General features: G+C 36.5%; 1 protein-coding gene and 1 long non-coding RNA gene across 2 annotated transcripts in view; both read left to right on the top strand.

The window, feature by feature from the left end:
* The window catches only part of LOC109449750 (uncharacterized), a 34,425-nt gene extending 21,689 nt beyond the window's left edge, over positions 1-12,736 (top strand). Inside the window, exons 2-4 of the long non-coding RNA XR_002137749.2 lie at positions 6,220-6,244; positions 6,398-6,457; positions 12,031-12,736. This is a non-coding gene — a long non-coding RNA (uncharacterized LOC109449750). The remainder of the gene's footprint in view (positions 1-6,219; positions 6,245-6,397; positions 6,458-12,030) is intronic.
* Positions 12,737-14,449: 1,713 nt separating this feature from the next.
* DHX40 (DEAH-box helicase 40) overlaps positions 14,450-22,337 on the top strand; it is a 35,889-nt gene continuing 28,001 nt past the window's right edge. Inside the window, exons 1-7 of the mRNA XM_019736385.2 lie at positions 14,450-14,645; positions 15,471-15,638; positions 16,732-16,877; positions 18,329-18,448; positions 18,638-18,865; positions 19,079-19,145; positions 20,074-20,205. Coding sequence (XP_019591944.2) covers positions 14,534-14,645; positions 15,471-15,638; positions 16,732-16,877; positions 18,329-18,448; positions 18,638-18,865; positions 19,079-19,145; positions 20,074-20,205 — 973 coding nt within the window. The 5' untranslated portion in view covers positions 14,450-14,533. The remainder of the gene's footprint in view (positions 14,646-15,470; positions 15,639-16,731; positions 16,878-18,328; positions 18,449-18,637; positions 18,866-19,078; positions 19,146-20,073; positions 20,206-22,337) is intronic.

Raw genomic sequence — 22,337 nt, 5'->3', positions numbered from 1 at the left:
TTTATTTGTTCCCATGATTTATGGTCTGTTTCCCCTCCCTAAAATGTATGCTCCATGAGCAGGAATTTCTATTTTATTCATTACTGTAGTCCTAATGCTTAGAATAGTGCTTAACACATAGCAGGTGCTTAATAAATCCAAATACCTGCTCATGGAATTCATGATGCCCAATCTAAAAAATAAAGAGTATTCAAGATTAACTATATGATGCATTAATGCGATTTCTATTCGTTTTAAATTGCTGAACAAAATTTTCAAAGTTAAAAAAAAAGAAGCCACTATTTTTGAAGAGAATGTAGACATATGGAAGAAATGAGGTGCAGAATTATGGAATTTAGATGAGCAATACCACTGAGGAGTGAGCACTTGGAGACAGGCTGGCTAGGTATAGCTATCTAGCACACATGCATCTGGGACCTTGGTTGCTAAAAATAATTGCCCTGAATAATTTCTGGGAGTGTGTATCATCCCTGATCTTCTTGGCTCCTCCTGCATCCCAGGGCTCAAACACTTGGCTTACTTCCTTAGCAGAGAAGTATCAGGAGATAATAGCAGAGTCAAGGGCTTTATAACAATGGGAATGAAGTGAGGCGGGGACTGGGTTGCAACAGCAGTTTCAGGAACCTGGTTCCGCCTGTCTGAACCTATGAAGGTTCTGGCTTCCCCAGGGGCTTCTTGGAGAAGCCAGATAACTCCGTTCAGAAATGCATGAGAGATGAGTTTTTTGCCCTTCTTCTCTGCCCTCCAACAGATAGTTCTGAGACTCACAGCCTCTCCAGAGATGTCGCATGTGACCAAGCAACCAGTTATGTCTCTCTGAGAAGCTGTGGCTCTTTGCCCCTTCCCCTTCCTCCCTGGATATGTATTCATCTCCCCTCACCACCCACCCCCCTCCCTATGCACAATAAAAATGAGCTCTCTGAGCTTTGTCTCAGGCTTTGTTTTCTAGAAAACTCAGGCTAAGATATAGAGTAGAGGCGGAAGTTGGCACAATTCAGTCTCAGAAACCTTACACTAAATCATAGACACACCTTACAGTTCAAATTCTTCTGTTATAGCTTTACTGCAAAAAAGTATTTTTCCACTTCAAAATATTAATATTAAGATATTAATATCTAGCAAATGTCAAATAACCATAAAGTGAAAAATTGGAAGAACTTCAAGTGAAGACTGAAAAATGTGGAGATGAATTCTCGTAGTCAGAAAGACCTGTCTAAAATTCATTCATTCATTCACTGAACAAAGAGTATACAGCACTAATTGAGGTGCTGGAGACACAATAGTGAAGAAGACAAATGGGTCCTTACCCAAGGAGCTTAAATACATTATATTAAATGGACATGTTTAATATAATGTCTGAAGGTAATAAATGATATGAAGAAAAATAAAGAGGAAGTGAGAGCTAGAGAGTGAGGAAATACTCTTTTAGGTAGCATGGTCAGGAAAGGCCTCTCTGGAAAGGAAACCAAAGCAGAAAGCTGAATGAAGTAAGAGAGGTATCCATGTGAAAGTCTAAAAAGATTAGCATCCAACGAGGCATGCTCTTACTAGGTTGTTTGTTAGATGAGCTTTGAGCTGAGAATAAATAAATAGAGCAAGGGAAGGAGAAAAGTTTTTGCTTTTCTTTTTTGATCTCACAATCATCTAAACCTGAACCTCTTCTAAATTCCTCTTGGTGGCTGGTTGTGTTTTTTAAATTACTCAGTATAAGCTGAAGATACTTCCTCCTTCTTCAATGCAAGATTGTTTCTAATCGTATTCTAGCCCCACACTTTGCGTGGTATTATTGCAATTTATTTATGCATCTCATATCCATGTAATATGGAATGTGAAAGCAAACTGCATATATTTTCTGCATTACATTCTCTGAACTATTTGGCATACTACCTGTCACAAAGTAAATAAATAATTATTTGCTGAATTTAAAATTTTATTTTTATTGCCATAGGTACTTTTTACATCAAATCATCTGACACCTTAAAATTCCTAAATCACAAATAAGAGTTCAGTTTAGTCTCTTTGAAAATATGTTTATGCATGCACTGATTTTTTAACAATAAAATATCCGGTCTTGGACAAGTTTACCTAATCTCTTTGAGCCTCAGTGTATACCATATAGAAATAACAATTCTTTTTTTTTTTTTTTTTTTAATTGGGGAAGGGGAACAGGACTTTATTGGGGAACAGTGTGTACTTTCAGAACTTTTTTCCAAGTCAAGTTGTTGTCCTTTCAATCTTAGTTGTGGAGGGTGCCGTTCAGCTTCAAGTTGTCCTTTCAATCTTAGTTGTGGAAGGTGCTGCAGCTCAGCTCCAGGTCCAGTTGCTGTTTTCTAGTTGCAGGGGGCACAGCCCACCATCCCTTGTGGGAGTCGAACCAGCAACCTTGTGGTTGAAAGGACACGCTCCAGGGAGCTCAGCTCAAGGTGCCGTGTTCAATTTTAGTTGCAGGGGGCGCTGCCCACCATCCCTTGCAGGACTCGAGAAATTAAACTGGCAACCTTGTGGTTGAGAGCCCACTGGCCCATGCCCATGTGGGAATCGAACCGGCAGCCTTTGGAGTTAGGAGCACGGAGCTCTAACCTCCTGAGCCACTGGGCCGGCCCCTAGAAATAACAATTCTTATTTGACAATACTTGTTGCTGTAAGAATTTAAAAGAGAACATAAATCATCTAGTATAGCACAAAACACATGGTAGTATTTAATAAATTGTTGATCATTTGATCAAGAAATTAGGAAATTTCAAGGTTGATCTAAAACCAGGTTATTTGATCATGGAAAGAATGTTCTAATTATTTGTTAACAGCATTTGTTATCAGTTATTTCCTATAAGGAAACCATGATATTATGACAAGATTTTTTAAAAAACAGGTTTATTGAGATATTGCAATAAAATTAATCATTTTTCAGTGTACAGCCTTTGAGAATGCATACAGTTGTGTAATTACCACCATAATTAATTTGTAGAATATTAACATCACCGTAAAAATTTTCTTACACCCCCTTTGCAGGCAATTTCATCCTTCCATCTCCAGACCTGGCAACCACTGATTTGTTTTCTGCAAAAGATACTCTTTATTTATTAAGCAAATATTTATGAGGGTCTTCTATTTGGAAGTCCTTGAATATATAAAGATAAGAATACAGAGATTCAGTGAGACAGTTTGTGTCCTTAAATAACTTAAAATCTAGCCTAGTTTTATGGAATTTTGAGATTACTTGTCTACAAATAATATAGGACTGTATTTCGATATGAATTATGCCTTCAAAAGAGGAATAGGAAGAAAAAAACATTGCAAATGATTCCCTTTTAAAATACAGGACAAAATCGTACATTCATGAATGCAACTAATTATGATTTTCTTTAAAAAGGCACAAATTTATGATTGCCTGATGTTCCAGAAAATTATTAAAAAGTAAACTTTTAAAAATTAAGTAACATACATATAGGAAAAAAAGTGCAGAAATCGTTAAGTGCACAGCTTGATCTTTCTAGGTTATGTAATGTCATCCTAGGCCAGCTCTTTGACCAATACAGGAAAAAGGCAACATCCTAAAGCCTTTGGTTTAGACAGAATAATTACATCATTGAAAGAAAGAAAGAGATAAGAGAATAATATTCTGCAAAGGCACACAAAGAATTGTGGGGATAAGTCGTGAGAAAATGGATGGTACATTAAAATTCATGAGGAAATGTCGGTTAAGTTCCATGAATAACAAAGCGATTATTATGCAGGATCAGGCTTTTTTTTTTTTTCCATCATTACAGAAAGACACAAAATCATTATCATGATCTGCCATATGTTTTTCTTTTGTTATTAGATGCTGGGACAGGCCTATGAAATGGCTTGTGAATGGTCACAGTGGTGAGGAACCATGGTCGTGGTGCACGTGGCTTTCTATGGTTCTAATTATAAGTGCATTTAGACTTGGGGAAAGGAATAAATTAAAAAGAAGGGCAGACCGGCTGGGTGGGCATTTTCTTGTGATTGCAAAGAACAGAGTCTATTCTTTGTTGTCGTGTTGTAAAATCGCATTAATTTTGTTGAACTGAGTCTGTTCGTAAACTTACTGCCCCTTGCTTCATGCTTTACACCTGCCAATTCCAGAATAGACAAAGCTGGTATTTGCATTTGGAGTCACCACAACGGGGACTACACTTTATTTCAAAAGGGGTAATACATGTGAATTGAGAATGGTATTCACGTCAGCAGAAAAAAACAACCTGGAAACATAATCTTATAAAAATATGCATCGTGGGGTCAAAAATGTACCTACATTATGATTCCAATATACAAAGAAAATATTGCTCTTTATTTTCTTTGATGAACCTAATTTTCCTTGCTAGCTTCTATAGACGGAGGAAAATAACAAAAACAGGAACAAAACAGACTTTAAGTTTGTCAATTCAAGCTAACAACCTTTTTCAGTTGAAATGAATAGTCACTTTTGAATAATACATTTTCTTTTGGGTAGGAGCAAAATTTTTCACATTTCTCCCCCGTATCCTTGCTTCCCTTCTATATCGTGTCTAACTGTATGGAAGGATTCGTGACCTTTTGGTGGTGAGAAGAGGACCCCCTGTAGGGGTCTCAAGATGGAAATTTGTCCCTGTGGCAGAATGGCATCTCTGTGGACTGGTGGCAGGTCTTACCTAGCTATTGGACAGTCTGCTGGTATCATTACTGAGTCTGTTGGTTAGGCCATTTGTTCTACGCACTACAGCCTCACAGTTCCCACTAGACTCTTCCCCATTTCTGTCCTCCCTCACCAGGACCCCCTGTAGGCCACAAAAGAACCAGGGCCACTGCTTCAAGCTAATCTATCCACCCACGTCTCTGTCACCGCTGAACAGTTCACTGTATTGGACGTTGCACCAAGTCAAACAGAAGCAGGACATGAGCCCTTTTTTACTTTCAGCGTTTTCTTCATGCTATGCTCTCTAACACACGATGAGTGTCTTCCTTCTCTAGAAAGTTGACCTGGAGAAGAGCACTCAAGACACAGAGGTCTAACTCCTCTTTCCCTGCCCCGTTCAGGGCCCACTTCACCCTCCACTCTTTCTTAACAGGCTTTCTTTTTATCCTCTTGCTTCACTAGAAAGAGGTGCGCACTATATGGCTCCATCTTAACGGCAGACAGGGCAACTTTTCTGTACCATGAAAGAGACTGTTAGCAGTGGATCCTGATAGGGTTACTAGTCTTTCCTTGCAAGGCAACTGGGAACTGGGGGTTTACGCAATACTTATTTATTTTCCCCAAATATTGTTCTGGTTTCTTTTTGAGGGAGCCTGGTAAATGTTCCCTAATTATATTTGCCACAGTGTTAAAAAATTATGATTATCAAGGAGAGAAAAATTAAATTTATGATTTCATATTTTAAACTGCTCATTATTTAACCCTTTTATGAAAATAGAATTCAAAATGACTTTCACAAAATTCCTATTTGGAGCTTGAGATGCGTTACATTAAGGAAGAGTGCATTCTAATTCTTATTTGAAGGATTGTATACCATTTTTTTGTTTATTTTAAATTTGGCCCCTTCCTCTCTTTTCTGTCTTCTTTGGCATCAGAAAAAGATTAATCTAATTCTCCCAATGAAAAAAAAACTACATTGCCTCGAACCTATGAATAGCCAGAAAAACAAAACCACTGAAGCACCAAATCACACATCAAAGGAAGTGTGTACCTTTTATATGCTTCCATTTCTTTCCTTCCTTTAAAGAATACTAGACATTGGTGAAAGCACTGTTTTGGATGCATCATAATATACAGAAATATAGTCTTGGAATTCAAGGATCTTCTATTTTCAATTTCTCTGCAGTAGTTAAGTCATAGAGATAATTGGGAAGGCATGTGGTATGGTAGGTGTATTGCCTTCCCTATAAGCTGTGTTTACAATTCATGTCAAAAAGATATTTTTGCAGTCTCCTTCAATGTCTTCATAACCAGTGAGAAGTTGTTTATAAATATTTAATTTTTTACTTGCACAATAGGCTTATTCACTGACATTTTTCTGTGAGATAATGTTTTGGGGTTTTTAAATGTTGAGTTCATATTCCAATATACAAAAACGATAGAATATAACATGGTAAACATTTATGTATCCAATAGCAAATCTTAACATGTTGTATTATTTGTTTCAGTTTCTTTTAAAAGAAATAAAATGTACAAATATAGCTGAAGCAACCCTCCCTCATTCTCTTCCCTGCTTACTACAGGTAACCAGTATCCAGAAGTTAGTAGGTATGTATCCCATGTTCTATAATTTTACTACATAGGTATATATCCATAAGCAATATTATTATTTTTTGTGTTTAAATTTGTATTTGTATGTATCATGCTGTAAGTATACTTTTGCAACTTTACTAATATAGCATAATTTATTTCTGCTCTCAGTTTACAGTGTCAGAAAAAACCCTTGCGATTAGTTCAGAAGTAAATATTTGGTTGGAAAGGGTAAGTAAGCACTAGCCCAGAGGAAGAGGAAACCCCTGGGTTTCTGGATATCAATGTAGACCCAAGATCTTTATTGTCTTTTTCCTAAATCTTTGTTGATGAGAAATCTGCTGAAAAATGTATTATTGTTCCTTTGTAGGAAATCTTTTTGTATCTTGTTGCTTTTAAGATTTTCTCTTTCTGTTGTGTTCTTTTGTTTCAGTGTATATGATTTTTGTTTTTTTACTGTATGGGGTTCAGTGATTATCTGTTCAAACATTGCTTCTTTCCTATTCTATCTATTCTATGACTCTGGAACGCCTTTTTTTTTTTTTTTACAGGACTTTATTGGGGAACAGTGTGTTCTTCCAGGACTTTTTTCCAAGTCAAGTTGTTGTCCCTTCAATCTTAGTTGTGGAGGGTGCCATTCAGCTTCAAGTTGTTGTCCTTTCAGTCTTAGTTGTGGAGGGTGCAGCTCAGCTCCAGGTCCAGTTGCCGTTGCTAGTTGCAGGGGGTGTAACCCGCCATCCCTTGTGGGACTCGAGGAATCGAACTGGAAACCTTGTGGTTGAGAGCCCATTGGCCCATGTGGGAATCGAACCGGCAGCCTTCGGAGTTAGGAGCACGGAGCTCCAACCTCCTGAGCCATCAGGCCAGCCCCTGGAACTCCTTTTAAGCATATATTGATTGGGCTTTCTCTTTCTATTTTCCATACCTCTGAATTTCTCTTTCATATTTTCCATCTCTTCATAGTTATGTGCTACATTGTGGTTGATTTCCTCAAGCCTGTCTGAAGTAGAAACTTCATTATTTTCTCTTGATTTGTTTGAACTGTCCACTGAGTTTTTAATGTCAGGGACTATATATTTTTATTTTTAAATGTCTAAGGTTATTATTTTAAAAATATACTCTGCCTTTGTCTAGCTATATGAACTTGGGTAAGTCACTGAAGATGTTGAAGTCTCAGTTTTCTCCTCTCTAAAGTGGGGAATGGCACTCTCTACAGTTTACCTTTCTACAATTCTTGTTAGTGCAGAGATAGTGTCTTTTGAAAATGCCTCAAAATCCTAACACTGAGAAGTGAAATAAAATGAGAGATAGGAGAACCAAGACACAAATTGCTCTTTTAAAATAGGGTGCAATATTTGGAAAATAAAGTGAAAACAATCTTTTTATTTTAAAATAAATTTTATTGGGGAATATTGTGGGACAGTATGTTTCTCCAAGGCCCATCAGCTCCAAGTTGTTGTCCTTCAATCTAGTTGTGGAGGGCGCAGCTCAGCTCTAAATCCAGTTGCCGTTTTCATTCTTTAGTTGCAAGGGGTGCAGCCCACCATCCCATGTGGGAATTGAACCAGCAAACTTGTTGTTGAGAGCTTGTGCTCTAACTGGGTGTAGCTCACTGGACCATGTGAGAATCGAACAGGCAACCCTGTTGTTAGGAGTTCATGCTCTAACCAACTGAGCCATCTGGCCGTGTGAAAAAAATCTTTTTAAAAGGTTGAAAAAACTCTCAAACAAGATCAATCACAGATTTCAACTGTATAATTTAAAAGTGTAAGTCACTTCCTTTGCTAAATTTTTCTCCTATGAAGAAATGGTGCTTGAACAACTGGACATCTACCTGAAAAACAAAACAAAACAAAACACTTAACTCATACAAAATAATCTACTCAAGATGGATTAAAACCTAAATATAAAACCTAAAACTATTAAAGAAAACATATGAGAAAATCTTTCTGACCTTGGATTAGGCAAAAATTTCTTAGCACCAAAAGCAAAATCGAAAGAAAAAACTGATAAAATTGGACTTTATCAAAATTGAGAATTTCTTCTGTTTGAAAGACACAATTAAGAAAATGAAAAGATAAGTCATAGACTAGCCAAAATATTTGCAAAGCACATATCTGATAAAGGACTTGAATCTATAAGGAACTCTCAAACTTAATAATAAGAGAATAAGCAACACTTCTCTCCCACAGACAAGTCAGCAAAAGATTTGAACGGATACCTCACCAAAGATATAAGGACTACAAATAAATACCTAAAAAGATATTTAACATCATTGTCATAGGAATATGTAAATTAAAACCGTAATGGCATACTACTGCTACCTAATAGAATGGGTCAAACAAACAAACAGACAATACCAACCAAGCCCTAGCAAGGATGTGGAGCAACTGAAATCTCATACATGGCTGGTAGAAGTACAAAATGGTCCAGCCTCCTTGGATAAACAGTTTGGCAAGTTTCTTATAAACATACATTTATCATTCAACCCAGCAATTCTACTTCTAGGTATTTACCCAAGAGAAATGAAAATGTATGGTCATCTAAAATCCTGTACATGAATGTTTATATGACTTTATGCATAATCACCCCAAACTGAAAACAACCTAAATATCCCTTAGCTAAGGAATTGATAAACAAATTGTGGTACATTTATACAGTAGAATACTACTCAGTAATAAAAAGAATTGAATTATTCATACACACTACAATTATATTCAACTATAGATGAATCTTCAAGTAATTATGCTGAATGAAAGAAGCCAGACCAAAAAAGAGTACATACTATATGATTGCATTCGTGACATTCTGGAAGAGGCAAAAACTATATAGACTGAAAACAAACCAAATGTTTCCAGAGCCTAGAAGTTAAGTAAGGAGTTGACCATAAAGTAGCACAAGGGAATTTGTTAAGCGTGATAAAACTGTTTTGTATCTTTATTATAGTAGTGGTTACAAACCATATGTACTTGTCAAAATTCATAAAACTCACAACTATACACTAAAGCGGATGAGTTTTATCATTTGGAAATTATGCCTTGATAAACCTGACCACCCCCCAAAAGACTTATAAACAATATTTATCACAGATTTCAATAATACTTAAAAGTATAAGCTCCTTTTTTCTTGTTTTTCTCTAATGAAAGATTTCTCAGTTATTAACTGAGAAATCAGTAAGGACAATAAAAATTTAAATATAAAGTGAAAAATATTTGTAATGTAAAATCTATGTGCCTTAAAATGAATAATACTAAATATGTGCAGTATTTAATGATCATGTTCGTAATTTTTTTTTATCTTTTTCACTTTTTGATTTTTGAGTTAAATGTCAATGAAAGTTTGTTTTTTTCAGAGACATACAAGTTTCATTTTTCTTTCACATCATATTGATGCTGAAGTTTCTCACATAAACCCAGCTTGCCACCTTCAGGCAAGTGAAAGATTTACAGAGACCATCACCAGAGATACAACATTAATTTTGCAGATTTCTCAATAATCCATAATTAACAAAATTTTGATCACTCTAGTAGTGCCTTTGTGAAATTTCCTCTACCCAAGATCTTTCCCTGGCATTCATTGGAATCTTCCCAACTTTCAAAGCTCAGTTCCAATGCCACTAACTCCAAGCCTTCCCTGACCACTCTAGCTAGTTTTTCCTCTTCTAAATATTTTATCTCCTTGAATACATATAATGCCTTTAAAGGTAGTGATAATGTAGAGGCATTTCTATGCCTCTGCATGGCTATTTAATAGGGTGCATATAAGAGTAGTGCATTCTAATACTGAGAGAATATATGAATGAATGAATAGGAAGTTAGAGTAATCATGTGCCTTCACTTGAAAGAGGCCCTATATTACTAATAGAATAATAGGAATCCCACACATGTATTTGATTATATGCATGTGTAAAGTATCAATTTCATTGACAATGGCTAGAAGTGTCGCAATCTTTACTAAACTCTCAAATAAATTATATCATTGATGAGTTAAATGACTGCTTGATGATTGGCCCTGTAATACTAACTCAAATCTTAATATCTGGACACTTGAAACATAAAATCAAAAAGAAAGTGAAAGAAGAGTGATAATGATATCTTTTACTTTTGGACTGAAAGGTGGATACAACTCTAAGCTCTATTATATGACCATTTAATTATTTTCCTCCAGATTTCCAAATTGCTAACATCCCATAGGCATAATAGACTATATAACAGTGGCATGGAGTCCAAAACTTCACCGAGAAAATTCCCAGTTGTTTCTCTCTAGTTATACCTGGTTTAGGGAATAAGGTTCTTCTTCATGCTTCCATTCCCTCCAGAATGCACAAGCTCCTTTTCCTCTCTATCCAGGCCTACATGACAAATGTCATTGGTTCTAGCTTTTTAATTTTTCAAGAAGTGGTCCGCACTTGAGGATGGCTCATTGTCTTGAAATCCATTAGAACTTATTAATGAAAAATCCTCTTTCTCCTGCCTATGTTGAGGGCCCTTTGTTCCTTCTATCAGTTCTTCCTTTCTCATTACATTCTCCTTTCTCTCTGCCCTCTCTAAGCCCAGGCTTATCCATCTTAGAGAGGAAATAACCAGTTCTTCAAACATACACTGGGCTTAGCGCTTAGATCAGCGGTGTTCTTGGATCTTTGTTTCTGCTCTGGTGAGGGGTGGAAGAAAGTCCCTTGGTTTACAGGTAAGACAGAAATAGGGAGGAAAACACAGAGAAACAACCAGATCCATATTTTGGAATACAAATCTGTCACCAATGTAGATTTATAATATCTACATTGATTAAAAGTTTGTTCTCTCTCCTCCGGTCCTGCATCCTTTCTCAAAATGTTAACTTGCTTTTTCTCCATCATCAGTACCTCTGTGTTTCAACTCTCCTAAACGTACCTTCTAATTGTACCCCAATAATTTCATTTGACAAAGTCTTTTTTAAATCATACATAAACTGTAACAGCAGCATCTTTTTCTGGCTATTCTTTTCTCTCCCTTTCATTTACCTTAGTTGATTCTAACCAGACATCTCCAAATGCCATTAAGTACATTTTTGATTTGCTTTCTAATTCTCTTCTCATCCCTTACAATCTAGCTTCTATTTGCTTCTCTTTATCAAAACAACTATTGTTTTGATCAAATTCATTAATAAAAAATCCATGTACTTTGATAGCATTACTCTCTTTCCGTGACTTCCTGTTATGATTAGCTTTCTACATATCGCCACTTGTCTAACATTTTTAACTTTCTGGATTTTATTGTATTAAAATCTTTGATAATTTTCCTGTCACTTCAGTTATTTATCTTAAATTATAACTGGTTTTATGCTCTTCTTTCTTTCCTGAAGATGATTTAAAATTTCATTTCCATTTTTGTAAACCTTTAATATTGCTTTGGATGCTCAAAAACATTATTTGGATTGAAGAACATTTTGAAAGACTGCGTATGAAGCAATAACAGCAGGGTGCAATTCATACTTCTCACACTTTCAATATAATTTCTTTCAGGTTTGTTGTTGTTGTTGTTACCCAAAATCAGGAAATAGATTTAATGTTGTTGGAACCACTGACCTTTCTTCTCAGATTCAGCTCATGTATTTTCTGTTTTCACTCTATATTTGTATCTTGTTTGCCTTTGTTATTTGTAAACCCACTGGGCAGGAAATAATTGTTGATCTTGCAGGCTTGGAATAGTCCTCCAGCACATAGTTATTAATGGTAACATACTTTAAATGTCCTTGGTTTTAAAACCAACAATGTTAGAAAACATTTAAGTTTTTCATGTTTACTTTTCTTTATTCTTGATTTGCAGGTTTTATTCTGGATACTCTCATTAGGTGGTTCTCAAACGAGAATGGAGTCATTCCACAAGAGCTGATAAACAAAGATTGGAAGAAAATACTATGTCAGGCACCAAGATAATTCCATCTCCCATTACAGTATAGTGGTGATTAGTGGGGCTTGAATTGTAGTCCTATTACCTCTTTGTTTTGTTGTCTTGGGCAATATGTGAGCCTTGATTCTCACATGTGAAAATTAGGGATGATAACAACCTACCTCTCTGGGTTATTGTGAGGAATAAATGAAAAAAATGTGTATTAAATGTTTGACTACCAAATGCTCAATAAATGGTTAACTATCATTGGTCTGAAATGATTCTGCTCATTTTCTTAGAAAGTGACTTTATTATGTCACTGATATAGCTGTCTTGTACTGAAATGCCTTGCTTTGCGCTCACCAATACTTTGCCTGTACTACAAATGTATTTTTGCTTTTTTTGGTTTGTTCTTCTGATTTGTAATATTTTGAATTTCTAACAGAATCCAGAAGGTTGGGAGATTCCCTTAATGGATAAGAGAAATCTGGGATGTTCTCCTATAACCAGATTTATCCTTGTAGCACCAGGTTTTGAAGATAATGTTGTTAGAAAGTTGCACTTCACTGGGTGTCATTCAAAATCTGACAAACTTGCATTTTAGGAGATGTTAATTAGACATTTTAAAAAAACTTTTGTAAATACCGTTTGTTGGAATATCCACCAGCTCATTTATATATGTTTTTGCAAATAAATATTTTTTTAATAAAAATAAAAAAATTTTGGGGGCCAGCTCAGTGGCTCAGGTGGTTGGGGTGACATGCTCCTAATGCCAAGGTCACGGGTTCGATTCCCACATGGGCCAGTGAGCTGCGCCCTCTACAACTAAGATTGTGAACAACAGCGCTCCCTGGACCTGGGCTGCATGAGCAGCCAGAAGTGGGTGTGAGCTGCTGTGTGCTGCTGTAGGCTACTATGTGCTGCCAGGAGTGGCAGGTGGCTAGCGTGAGTGGCTGGCAGCCAGCATGAGTGGCCGGCAGCCAGTGTGAACGGCCGGCAGCTGGCGAGAGCTGCCGTGAGCAGCCAACCCATGACCAGCGACCAACTGCATCAGCTGGAGGGGAGTGCAAGGCTCATAATACCAGCATGGGCCAGGGTGCTGTGTCCTACATAACTATACTGAGAAACAATGGCTTGAACCAGAGTAGGGGGGTGGTGGGGGAGGCGGAAGAAGAGGAAAAAACCCACTATTTTTATCAACTAGTTAGCATTCATTATTTTGGTTTCAAATGTGCAGCATACTGGTTAGACATTTATGTAACTTACAAAGTGATCCCCTCATAAGTCTAGTACCCATCTGACACCATACATAGTTATTACATAATCAGTCCCTTTTAAAAGGAGTTGGTTAAAGTACATTTTTAATGAGCACAGAAAAATCTGGGGGTCCAATGACATCTTTTGAAGCCTGGTCAGACAGGAGAATAGTGGCCTTTAGTTAATGGTGAAGTGACAATTTTGAGATGTCTTCTTTGGCAGTGTTGTTTAATTCTAACAGTAGAAATGTCCAAGAAACAATCTTCTTGCACTGATTTTGTTATATTGACACTATTTACAAAACCGCAAAGTTCTATAACAGAAAGATATGCTCCCCAAAATATCTTTTCTGAAAAGTAGCCCCATCTCTGATTGTCATGTATCTATTTATCTTTTCAGTTCCTGTGGTTTCCAAGGAATCCACATCCATTGAAATAGATCTTAATTCCTCTGGAGCCCAATCCTTCATTCATCCATCCAGCAAATCCAACAACTATTGCCGGCCCACTTTGAATGACTTTGCTGGGCTCTGAGTGTATGGTTTTCTAAAGTTCCCACCCTCGTGACTAGTTGGGGGAAATGGGAAGACAATAAGCATGGAAATAAATTAAAATACAGGATCCAATGAAAGAAATGAACAGCGTAGGGGACCTAAGTTTTGGACAGAACAAAACTAGAAGCTCTGCAACTCCGTAGCTGTGTCTTGAACAGGTTATTTCAGCATGAGCAAGGTGAGAGTGTATTGTGAAACGTCGCATCTTGGAAGGTTCCAGCTCCTAGCAAAGGGTCACATTACATTAGGTGTGTGAAGGCAGAATAGGCGTGCAGTGACCACTGTGGATTAAGAAAAGGCGTGTCGCATGGCTCTTTTGCGCACAAGAGGAGAAACAGGAGGAGGTTCTTCCGGACCCAGAGGACGGTTTCATCAACTGAGGCTCAGCGTACACCCGCAAAGGGCTAGAAACCCCCGGGGGTGGGTCCTGGGCTCTTGGTCCCGCCACGTAGCGAGGGTGCGGAGCGTTCCGGCCGCCACGTGACGCGTCATCAAACAGCTCCCCCATCCCTCGTTTTGAGTCGCACGCGCGGAAGTAAATACCTGTACGTCATCAGGACGCGTCTTCGCCTTTCCCCTCCCATCTCCCCGGATCGGTGGACGTGCTCACCTCCGCTCCGGGCCAGGTCTATGTCCCGGTTTCCCGCCGTCGCGGGCAGGGCGCCAAGGCGGCAGGAGGACGGTGAGCGGTCAAGAGACCCCCCGGAAGAGCGGCCTTCGGCTGTTTCCATCGCTGATAGAGGTGCGTTCCGCGGGACGCTACGGAGGCCAGCGAGAGTTAAGGCATGGAGGTTTTGGGGGGATAAAAGTCTGTCTTGGGCACGCAGAGAAGAGTGCGAAAGAGGCCGGAGCGTTCTCCTTGTCCTCCAAGCCAGAGGCGAACTTTGCGTCCAATGAACACTTTGGTCTAGAGGGGGGCGGTCCCGGACCCAAGTTGGGGGAAAACCCTATTGGGGGACAGAAAAGTGAACCCCGACGTCGAGACGCGCTCTGCTGTTAAACAGGCTCTTAAAGCCTTTGTTCTCTACCCATCCTTCCTCCTCCCTCCCTCGTCGGGCCGCCAGCCTGCCTTTGGGTACGGTATAGAGGGAGCCAGTTTCCAGGAGCCAGTTTCCATGGTTACGCACCACTTGGCCTTCTGGGATATCAGTCACTCTGAACAGGGACCTAACTTGAACCATGAATTAGAAGCAAACACAGGTGGCTTTTAATTCAGCTGAGAGTTTTCTGCCGTGTTGCAGTTTCTGGTCTATTGTTTCATAAAATTGGGTTTTGTGCTGCTATATAGGTATGCTTGCATATACATTGCCTTGTGCTAGGCTTACTTTGTTAAGTACATTTGAGTCGCATGAGCAAATGCTCCAGTTGTTAGATTTCACTAAAAAGTTGTTCTGGGTTTGTAAACCCTCACTTAAAAATTGGACATAGGTGATTTAATTGGGAAATCATGGATTGATCTCTTCCCGCCCTAAAATTCTTTTGTATTTCTCTTTTCAGTTCTGGAAAATTGAGTCAGCGATGTCTTTACAGACCTTTAAATTGCACAATTGTTTTTCTATTGTTACAGAAGAGAAAGGATGCACATCACAGGAAGGAGGAACTACTCCAACTTTTCCTATTCAAAAACAAAGAAAAAAGCTTATTCAAGCTGTGAGGGACAATTCATTCCTTATTGTTACTGGAAATACAGGAAGTGGTAAAACAACTCAACTTCCAAAATATCTATATGAAGCAGGTAATTTTATTCTGGGATAATATTAGGAGTATTTAAAAAAATATCCGCTTAAAGACTGTAGGACTTCTGTATTGCACAAATGCCCACTATTTGTTTTACAGTCCTAATTCTTCTCTTGTCATACTCTCTCTACATCTTCCCTGCTTTTTTGTGGTTTTATTTCAGATTCAAGAATTAGTTGAGATGGCATTTTTCCCATTTTAGTTACCGTAATAATTCAAAATAGAATTATAGGTAGATGTTGATTCTCTGCTATGAAATAAAGTTGTTTTGCTGTAGACTATTAACCATTGGGTATTGAAATAATTTTCAGAGGGAAGGGATATATTGATATCTGTTGCTGACATTACTATTTCTTGGTTCTTTCTCCAGAATGTTATCAGGTAAATATTTATTCCCTGACTCTGCTAACACCTAGCCAGCTAACAAATTACCTTTAAAGAGTCTTTGCTTCATTATAGTAAAACTTTTTATCGTAGTTGGTATAGAACAAAATTATATTGGATATTATTCATTTAAAAATAAAAATTTCTTGGTTTATATTAACTTACTCTAATGCATCAAACTTAAGAAGCCGTCTATTAAGACATACCACTATTTTATATAGTATTAATAAAGAAAAAATGCCATCAATTGTAAGAGGCATCGCCCTTTCAAAGATATTTAAAATGGTAAAAAAAAAAAAAATGCCTATAGAATCTGTGAAAGGTAGTATATTTAAACTTCTTTGACTAAACTAAATGTATTTTAGGAAGTGTGTGGAATATTATGGATTCCTAATGATTAAAAATTCTTGGCATACTCTTTAGAGTAAATTTTTAGACTGGACTTGGAAAGAAAACCAAACCTAATTAAAACATGTACATTGTTTTGAATGGTTATTAATATGTATTCTTTTTTTTAATTAATACTTAATATCCATGATACAAATATAACACAGAATGTTGGTAATTTGCAATTTTCTTTTGGAAACAATGAAACAGTTTGTATTGATTAACTAGATACAATTTAGGTCTAATAGGAAGCAGCTATTAACATTTTTGTGATTTTTTTTTTTTTTTTTTTTAATTTTATTTTTTACCTCTTTTGGTAGGGTTTTCACAGCATGGTATGATCGGTGTGACTCAACCACGAAAAGTAGCTGCCATATCAGTTGCTCAAAGAGTTGCTGAAGAAATGAAATGCACTTTGGGATCCAAAGTAGGATACCAAGTTCGTTTTGATGATTGCAGCTCTAAGGTACCAAAGTTTTGTTCGTATTTGTTTAAGTACTGTAAACTTATAGAAAGAGTGGAGAAAATTATGAAAGATTTTAACTTTGAAATTTTATTTATATTTTAACAACACAAAGCCTCAGATTAGAATTAATTCTTCTTGCCCATAGTTAATGCTTTAGCTCTGGCGTGTCTAATATTTAACCCATTCTCTCCCTTCTCAATTGGTTTATAAGTGACAGTTATGTTTATTTTTCTTAGGATTCTCTTATTTTATGTTTTTTTAGCTGTAAGGATTCTATATGTAACTTATATTTGAGTTCTTTAAACTTTTTTTATTGTAGTAAACTATACATAACAGAAAATTTACCATTTTAACTGTACAATTCAGTGGCATTAAGTACACTCACAATGTGTGTAACCACTACCACTATCTAGTTTCAAAACGTTTTCATCATCCCAAACAAACTCTGTATCTGTTAAACAGTAACTCCCCAATCTCTCTTCTCCGGAGACCCTGGTAACTTCTGCTTTCTGTCTCTGTGCATTTGCCTGTCTTATATAAGTGGAATCATACAATATTTTGTCCTTTGGCTTATTTCACTTAGCATATTTTCAAGGTTCATCCATGTCGTATGTTTGTATTCTTGAAGTCAGTGGAAAACTGACAACTCAATTAACAAAGTCTATAAGAAAGTATTATGTATTGGGCATCTTCTATATTAGTGGCACTAACAAGTTTATAATTATTTTTTTTTAGTAGTTTATAGTTACAATTTACATTATCTCAGGATTTCTTAATCTTAAACCAGATACAAAATGTTCCCTGATTTACATATGGTCCCTAATAGCAATGGCCATCAATTTGGTAAGAATGACTCCCCAAAAACTATCGTTGTCTTCCTAGTGGTCACTGCTGTGGTTTTTTTCCTTCTGTTGTTTTATGGATTTCACTACTATTAACTTCTAGTCTTTGGACCTTATTCTCATCTTATTTTAATGCTAGTCGACAGACACTATTTTTTTAATAGGAGAATGAGCAGGGAAGAAGAGATGAGAAGAAATTGTGTAGTTAACCATTTCCTCTACCTTTTCTCCCGAGTTCTCTAAAATAGTGGTTGAGATAGGTCGACGAACCCATTTCATTGCTGTTTTCCACGACTTACTCACCTGAAACCATGGCATTACCTTACCACTTTTCACTGACTTCATTGTGTTTCCTTATTGGTCACTTTTTTTGCTTTAGCTCAGAACATCTACCTTAGTTCTTTATTCCTGTCTCTGTATAGATCACATGTTTCATAATATGTCATCCTTGTTATTAGACTATTTTATGTACTATTTTATTGAGTCAGATTAGTTTGATCACCTAATGTCTGTACATTTTGGGGAAAAATTTAGTTTGCGAAGTAGGGGTGAATTTCTGTAAGACTGTATGTATGTATATAAGTTGATACACTGTTGTTTGAACATTAGGAAACAGCAATCAAATATATGACTGATGGATGTTTATTGAAACATATTCTGGGAGATCCAAATCTTACCAAGTTCAGCGTCATTATTTTGGATGAAGCCCATGAGAGAACTCTAACTACAGTGAGTATTTTAATATATTGGTTATTTATTAGACTTTATATTAGGGTAACTTGTTACTGTATAGAGAATTGCCTCCTCTTACATTTTAATCTATTGAAATAGGAATCTTTGGTTAGGAAAGGAAAATATTTAAAATAACTTTGTTTTTAGGTACACTTGTGACTTATTAGAAATTTACTTTTCTTTCAGGACATCTTATTTGGTTTATTGAAGAAGCTATTTCAGGAGAAGTCTCCTAACAGGAAGGAACATTTAAAGGTCGTGGTGATGTCAGCAACTATGGAATTAGCCAAGCTCTCTGCATTCTTTGGAAATTGTCCAATATTTGATATACCTGGAAGGCTCTATCCAGTCAGAGAAAAATTCTGCAATTTGATTGGGCCACGGGACAGAGAAAATACTGCATATATTCAAGCGGTATTATATGGCATCCATTTTTGTCTTTTTTTATATCTGATTCTAATTGATTGAGTAGTTTGATAATTCTTTTGTTCCCTATTATTTTAATGGCAGCCCTCATAGGTCCTAGAACTTTTGAGAACCAAATTTAATTTTTCAGTGGAACAAGGGGAGGTGGGGAGGGAGGACTGTATTTCTACTAGCATATTGTGCTTGTGTTTCTTGCTTTAGATTGTGAAAGTGACCATGGATATCCATTTGAATGAAATGGCTGGAGACATCTTGGTTTTTTTGACTGGTGAGCATTCAGTATCAGGTTTAAATTTACTGCTTATAAGAAGGGATGTAGCACCATGATAGAATATTGTCTTTGTTGGGAAATCTGGGTTCTACTTATGTTGCTCTAGCTTTTTATGATAATCTAAAGTTTTTATATGTTATATAAAATCTAACATATGTAATATATTTCTGCACTGCCATTAAAAACGTTGGTCTCATTAGTAAACATGTAAAACACAGTGGCCTTTTAGTAGAACGATAGTAAATGTTAAAGTGTTAATATTTTTATTAGTCTATCTTACATAGATGTGTTACCACACTAAACAGTTCTGGATCTGAGTAATTAATTCCGCTATGTCAAAAGAAATCCTACCAGCTCCTTTCTTCTTTGAGTGGTGGGATGGTACTGTATGATAGTACATAAGGTGTGGAATCCATGTCTCATAAACGAGCCTTTTTTTGGAGGTCAAAAGTAGATTAGTTAAATCCTAAATTAATGTGGTTCTTCAAGTAGCAGCATCCTACTAATGGAAATGAGTCATTTCACCACTCACCTCCTACTCTGCTTTGTACTAATGTTAGAAGTGAGACATTGTAACAATCTCTGCATTTTCAAAAGCTTAAGTATATTTTCAAATGCACCTAAATACAGTATTTCCTGAGCTGTGTTCATGATTACTGAGTCTTCCTCAAATACCATATGAACAAGATGAACGACTTGAATATTATAAACAGTTTTTATTCCTGTAGAGATTTAAATTCCTTGGAAACTGGCTTTTCTATTTTTTGTTGTTGAGATTTGGTACAACTTACGTGTTCATCTCTTTTAGATCAAATGAGAGATTTAGAATAACTGTTATGCAAAAATGATTTTAATCTAGAAGGCTTTGTTTCATTCTTAAATTAATTTTGCTGATGTTATCTCCACCCCCCTCACCCCCCTTCAGGTCAGTTTGAAATCGAAAAAAGTTGTGAGTTACTTTTTCAGATGGCAGAGTCTGTTGATTATGATTATGATGTTCAAGATACCACTCTAGATGGCTTGTTAATATTGCCGTGTTACGGATCTATGACGACAGGTAATTCCTCACTTGAATAGAAAAATTGACTTGATATTTTAGAAACCTTTTATTGAATAATCACATATGTACAGAAAAGTACATAGATCCTAAGTGTTTAGGTCAATGGTTTTCACAAACAACTCACTTTCGTAACCAACACCCAGGTCACAAAACAGAAGGTTAAGAAAATGAACATTAAGGTAATTTTTTGACATGAGGACTGTAATTTTTTTTTTTTTTAAAGTGTGTTTTTCCAAGACCTATCAGCTCCAAGTCAAGTAGGTGTTTCAATCTAGCTGTGGAGGGTGCAGCGCACAGTGGCCCATGTGGGGATAGAACCAGCAATGTTGTTGTTATGAGCACCGCGCTCTAACCAACTGAGCTAACTGGCTGGCCCTGTAATTTCTTGATAGTACCATAAGTCAAACATTATTTGCCATGACCACAGAATTTCTAGAAATCATACATATTCAGGTATATCTGAGACTAAACACAGTAGATTTTTTTTTTAAGTGACCACCCATTAGTCTACTTTTCAAGAATGACGCTATTCTTTTGTAAATTCATAGAGATGTACAAATTCTTATTGTTCTGATATTTGTTCATAATAAATGTTGTTAATGAGGTTTAGAGTTTGTTTTATAAAACTATTTCATTATGGATTTGGATTTATAAAACTTAAGGGGAAAATTAACCGTAGCTTCCTGTTTAGAGTTTGACTGGGATTCACATTTAATGTAATGTAAAAAAGATTTAAATGTTTTTATATTTTATGTATATTTTTGTTTTGTTGAGTTCTTATCCTTATATTAACAAAAAAAGTTCAAGAATGTATATGTTGGTTAAATAACCATAGACCACATACTATTTTGGATATCTCTTTTGTCGTATTAGGCCCTTGCTCTCAATATTGAAATCTATTTTTAGATTTTTACATCTTAAAGGGAATTCTTAGTTATTTAAGGTTCTCATTTTTTGGGGCGGATTTGATCCACTCTTATAATCTACTTTGTAACTGATAAGGTAATTCAAAACCTTTACGGTTGCTTTATTATTAACCATTAATTACCGTATTTCCCCCAAAATAAGGCTGGGTCTTATATTAATTTTTGCTCCAAAAGACGCATTAGGGCTTATATTCAGGGGATGTCATCCTGAAAAATCATGCTAGGGCTTATTTTCCAGGTAGGTCTTATTTTCAGGGAAACACGGTAGTTACCGCCCATCAGTCTACTTTTCAAGAATGATGTTTCCCCCAAAATAAGATCTACCTGGAAAATAAACCCCAGTTAAGATCTCAGCCAGACGGACACATTTATGGTATGTTATGACAATGTTCCAGAAGAGGATGACATGACTAATTGAATAAATGTAGATTGTTGTACATGAAAAAAATAAGGCATCCCCTGAAAATAAGCCCTAATGGAGCAAAAATTAATATAAGATCCGGTTTTATTTTTGGGGAAACATGGTATATATTTTTTCTACATAAAGTAAAAATTTCATTCTTCTTACTGCCACATTGAAAAGAATGTGTTGTATGTGTTTTTGCTTCTCGTTTAACATCCTGAAATCCAGTTTTTATGCTATTAAAGGTTACTAGTAACCTATTTCTCAAAACTCATGGCTTTTTTAATCCATTAGTTTGTATTTTGGTTTTGTGGTAATGATAAGTCTCCTTCTTGAAATGCCATCTTCTGGGATACTATTTAATTATCTGGTTCTCCTGACCAATCTTTCTCTAAGGCTTCTGCCTTCCCACCCTCCCCAGCCTTTGTTCCCTTCTAAATGTGACTTTTTCCTAAGGTTTCATTCTTAGCTTGCTGTTTTCTTAGAATTCTCTTTTTTTGGTGAAGTTGTCTCCTAGGACTCACCTGTCACTTCTCTGTGGATGATTCCCGAAAGCCGTCTTTAGTTCAGACTCTTGTGATCTAGACCTCCTGGGACTCCTCAGAAGGCTTTCTGGTGTGTGCATCAATCATATCACCCTAGATAACTCAATCCAAACAAGTGGCAACTCTTACAGGTTTTCTTTTACCCTCATCCTATCCAGGTCATTCATTCTTTTTCTTTTTTCATTATCATTGTTAGATTTGATATCCTCAGTTTGCTTTCCTCAATTGTTAACAGTCTGCTAACCTGTTTTCCCT

Source organism: Rhinolophus sinicus, linkage group LG15 (genome assembly GCF_036562045.2).
Source record: "Rhinolophus sinicus isolate RSC01 linkage group LG15, ASM3656204v1, whole genome shotgun sequence".
NCBI classification, from domain to species: Eukaryota; Metazoa; Chordata; class Mammalia; order Chiroptera; family Rhinolophidae; genus Rhinolophus; species Rhinolophus sinicus.
The sequence above is the reverse complement of the archived record's forward strand: the minus strand, read 5'-3'. Positions and strand labels throughout refer to the sequence as shown.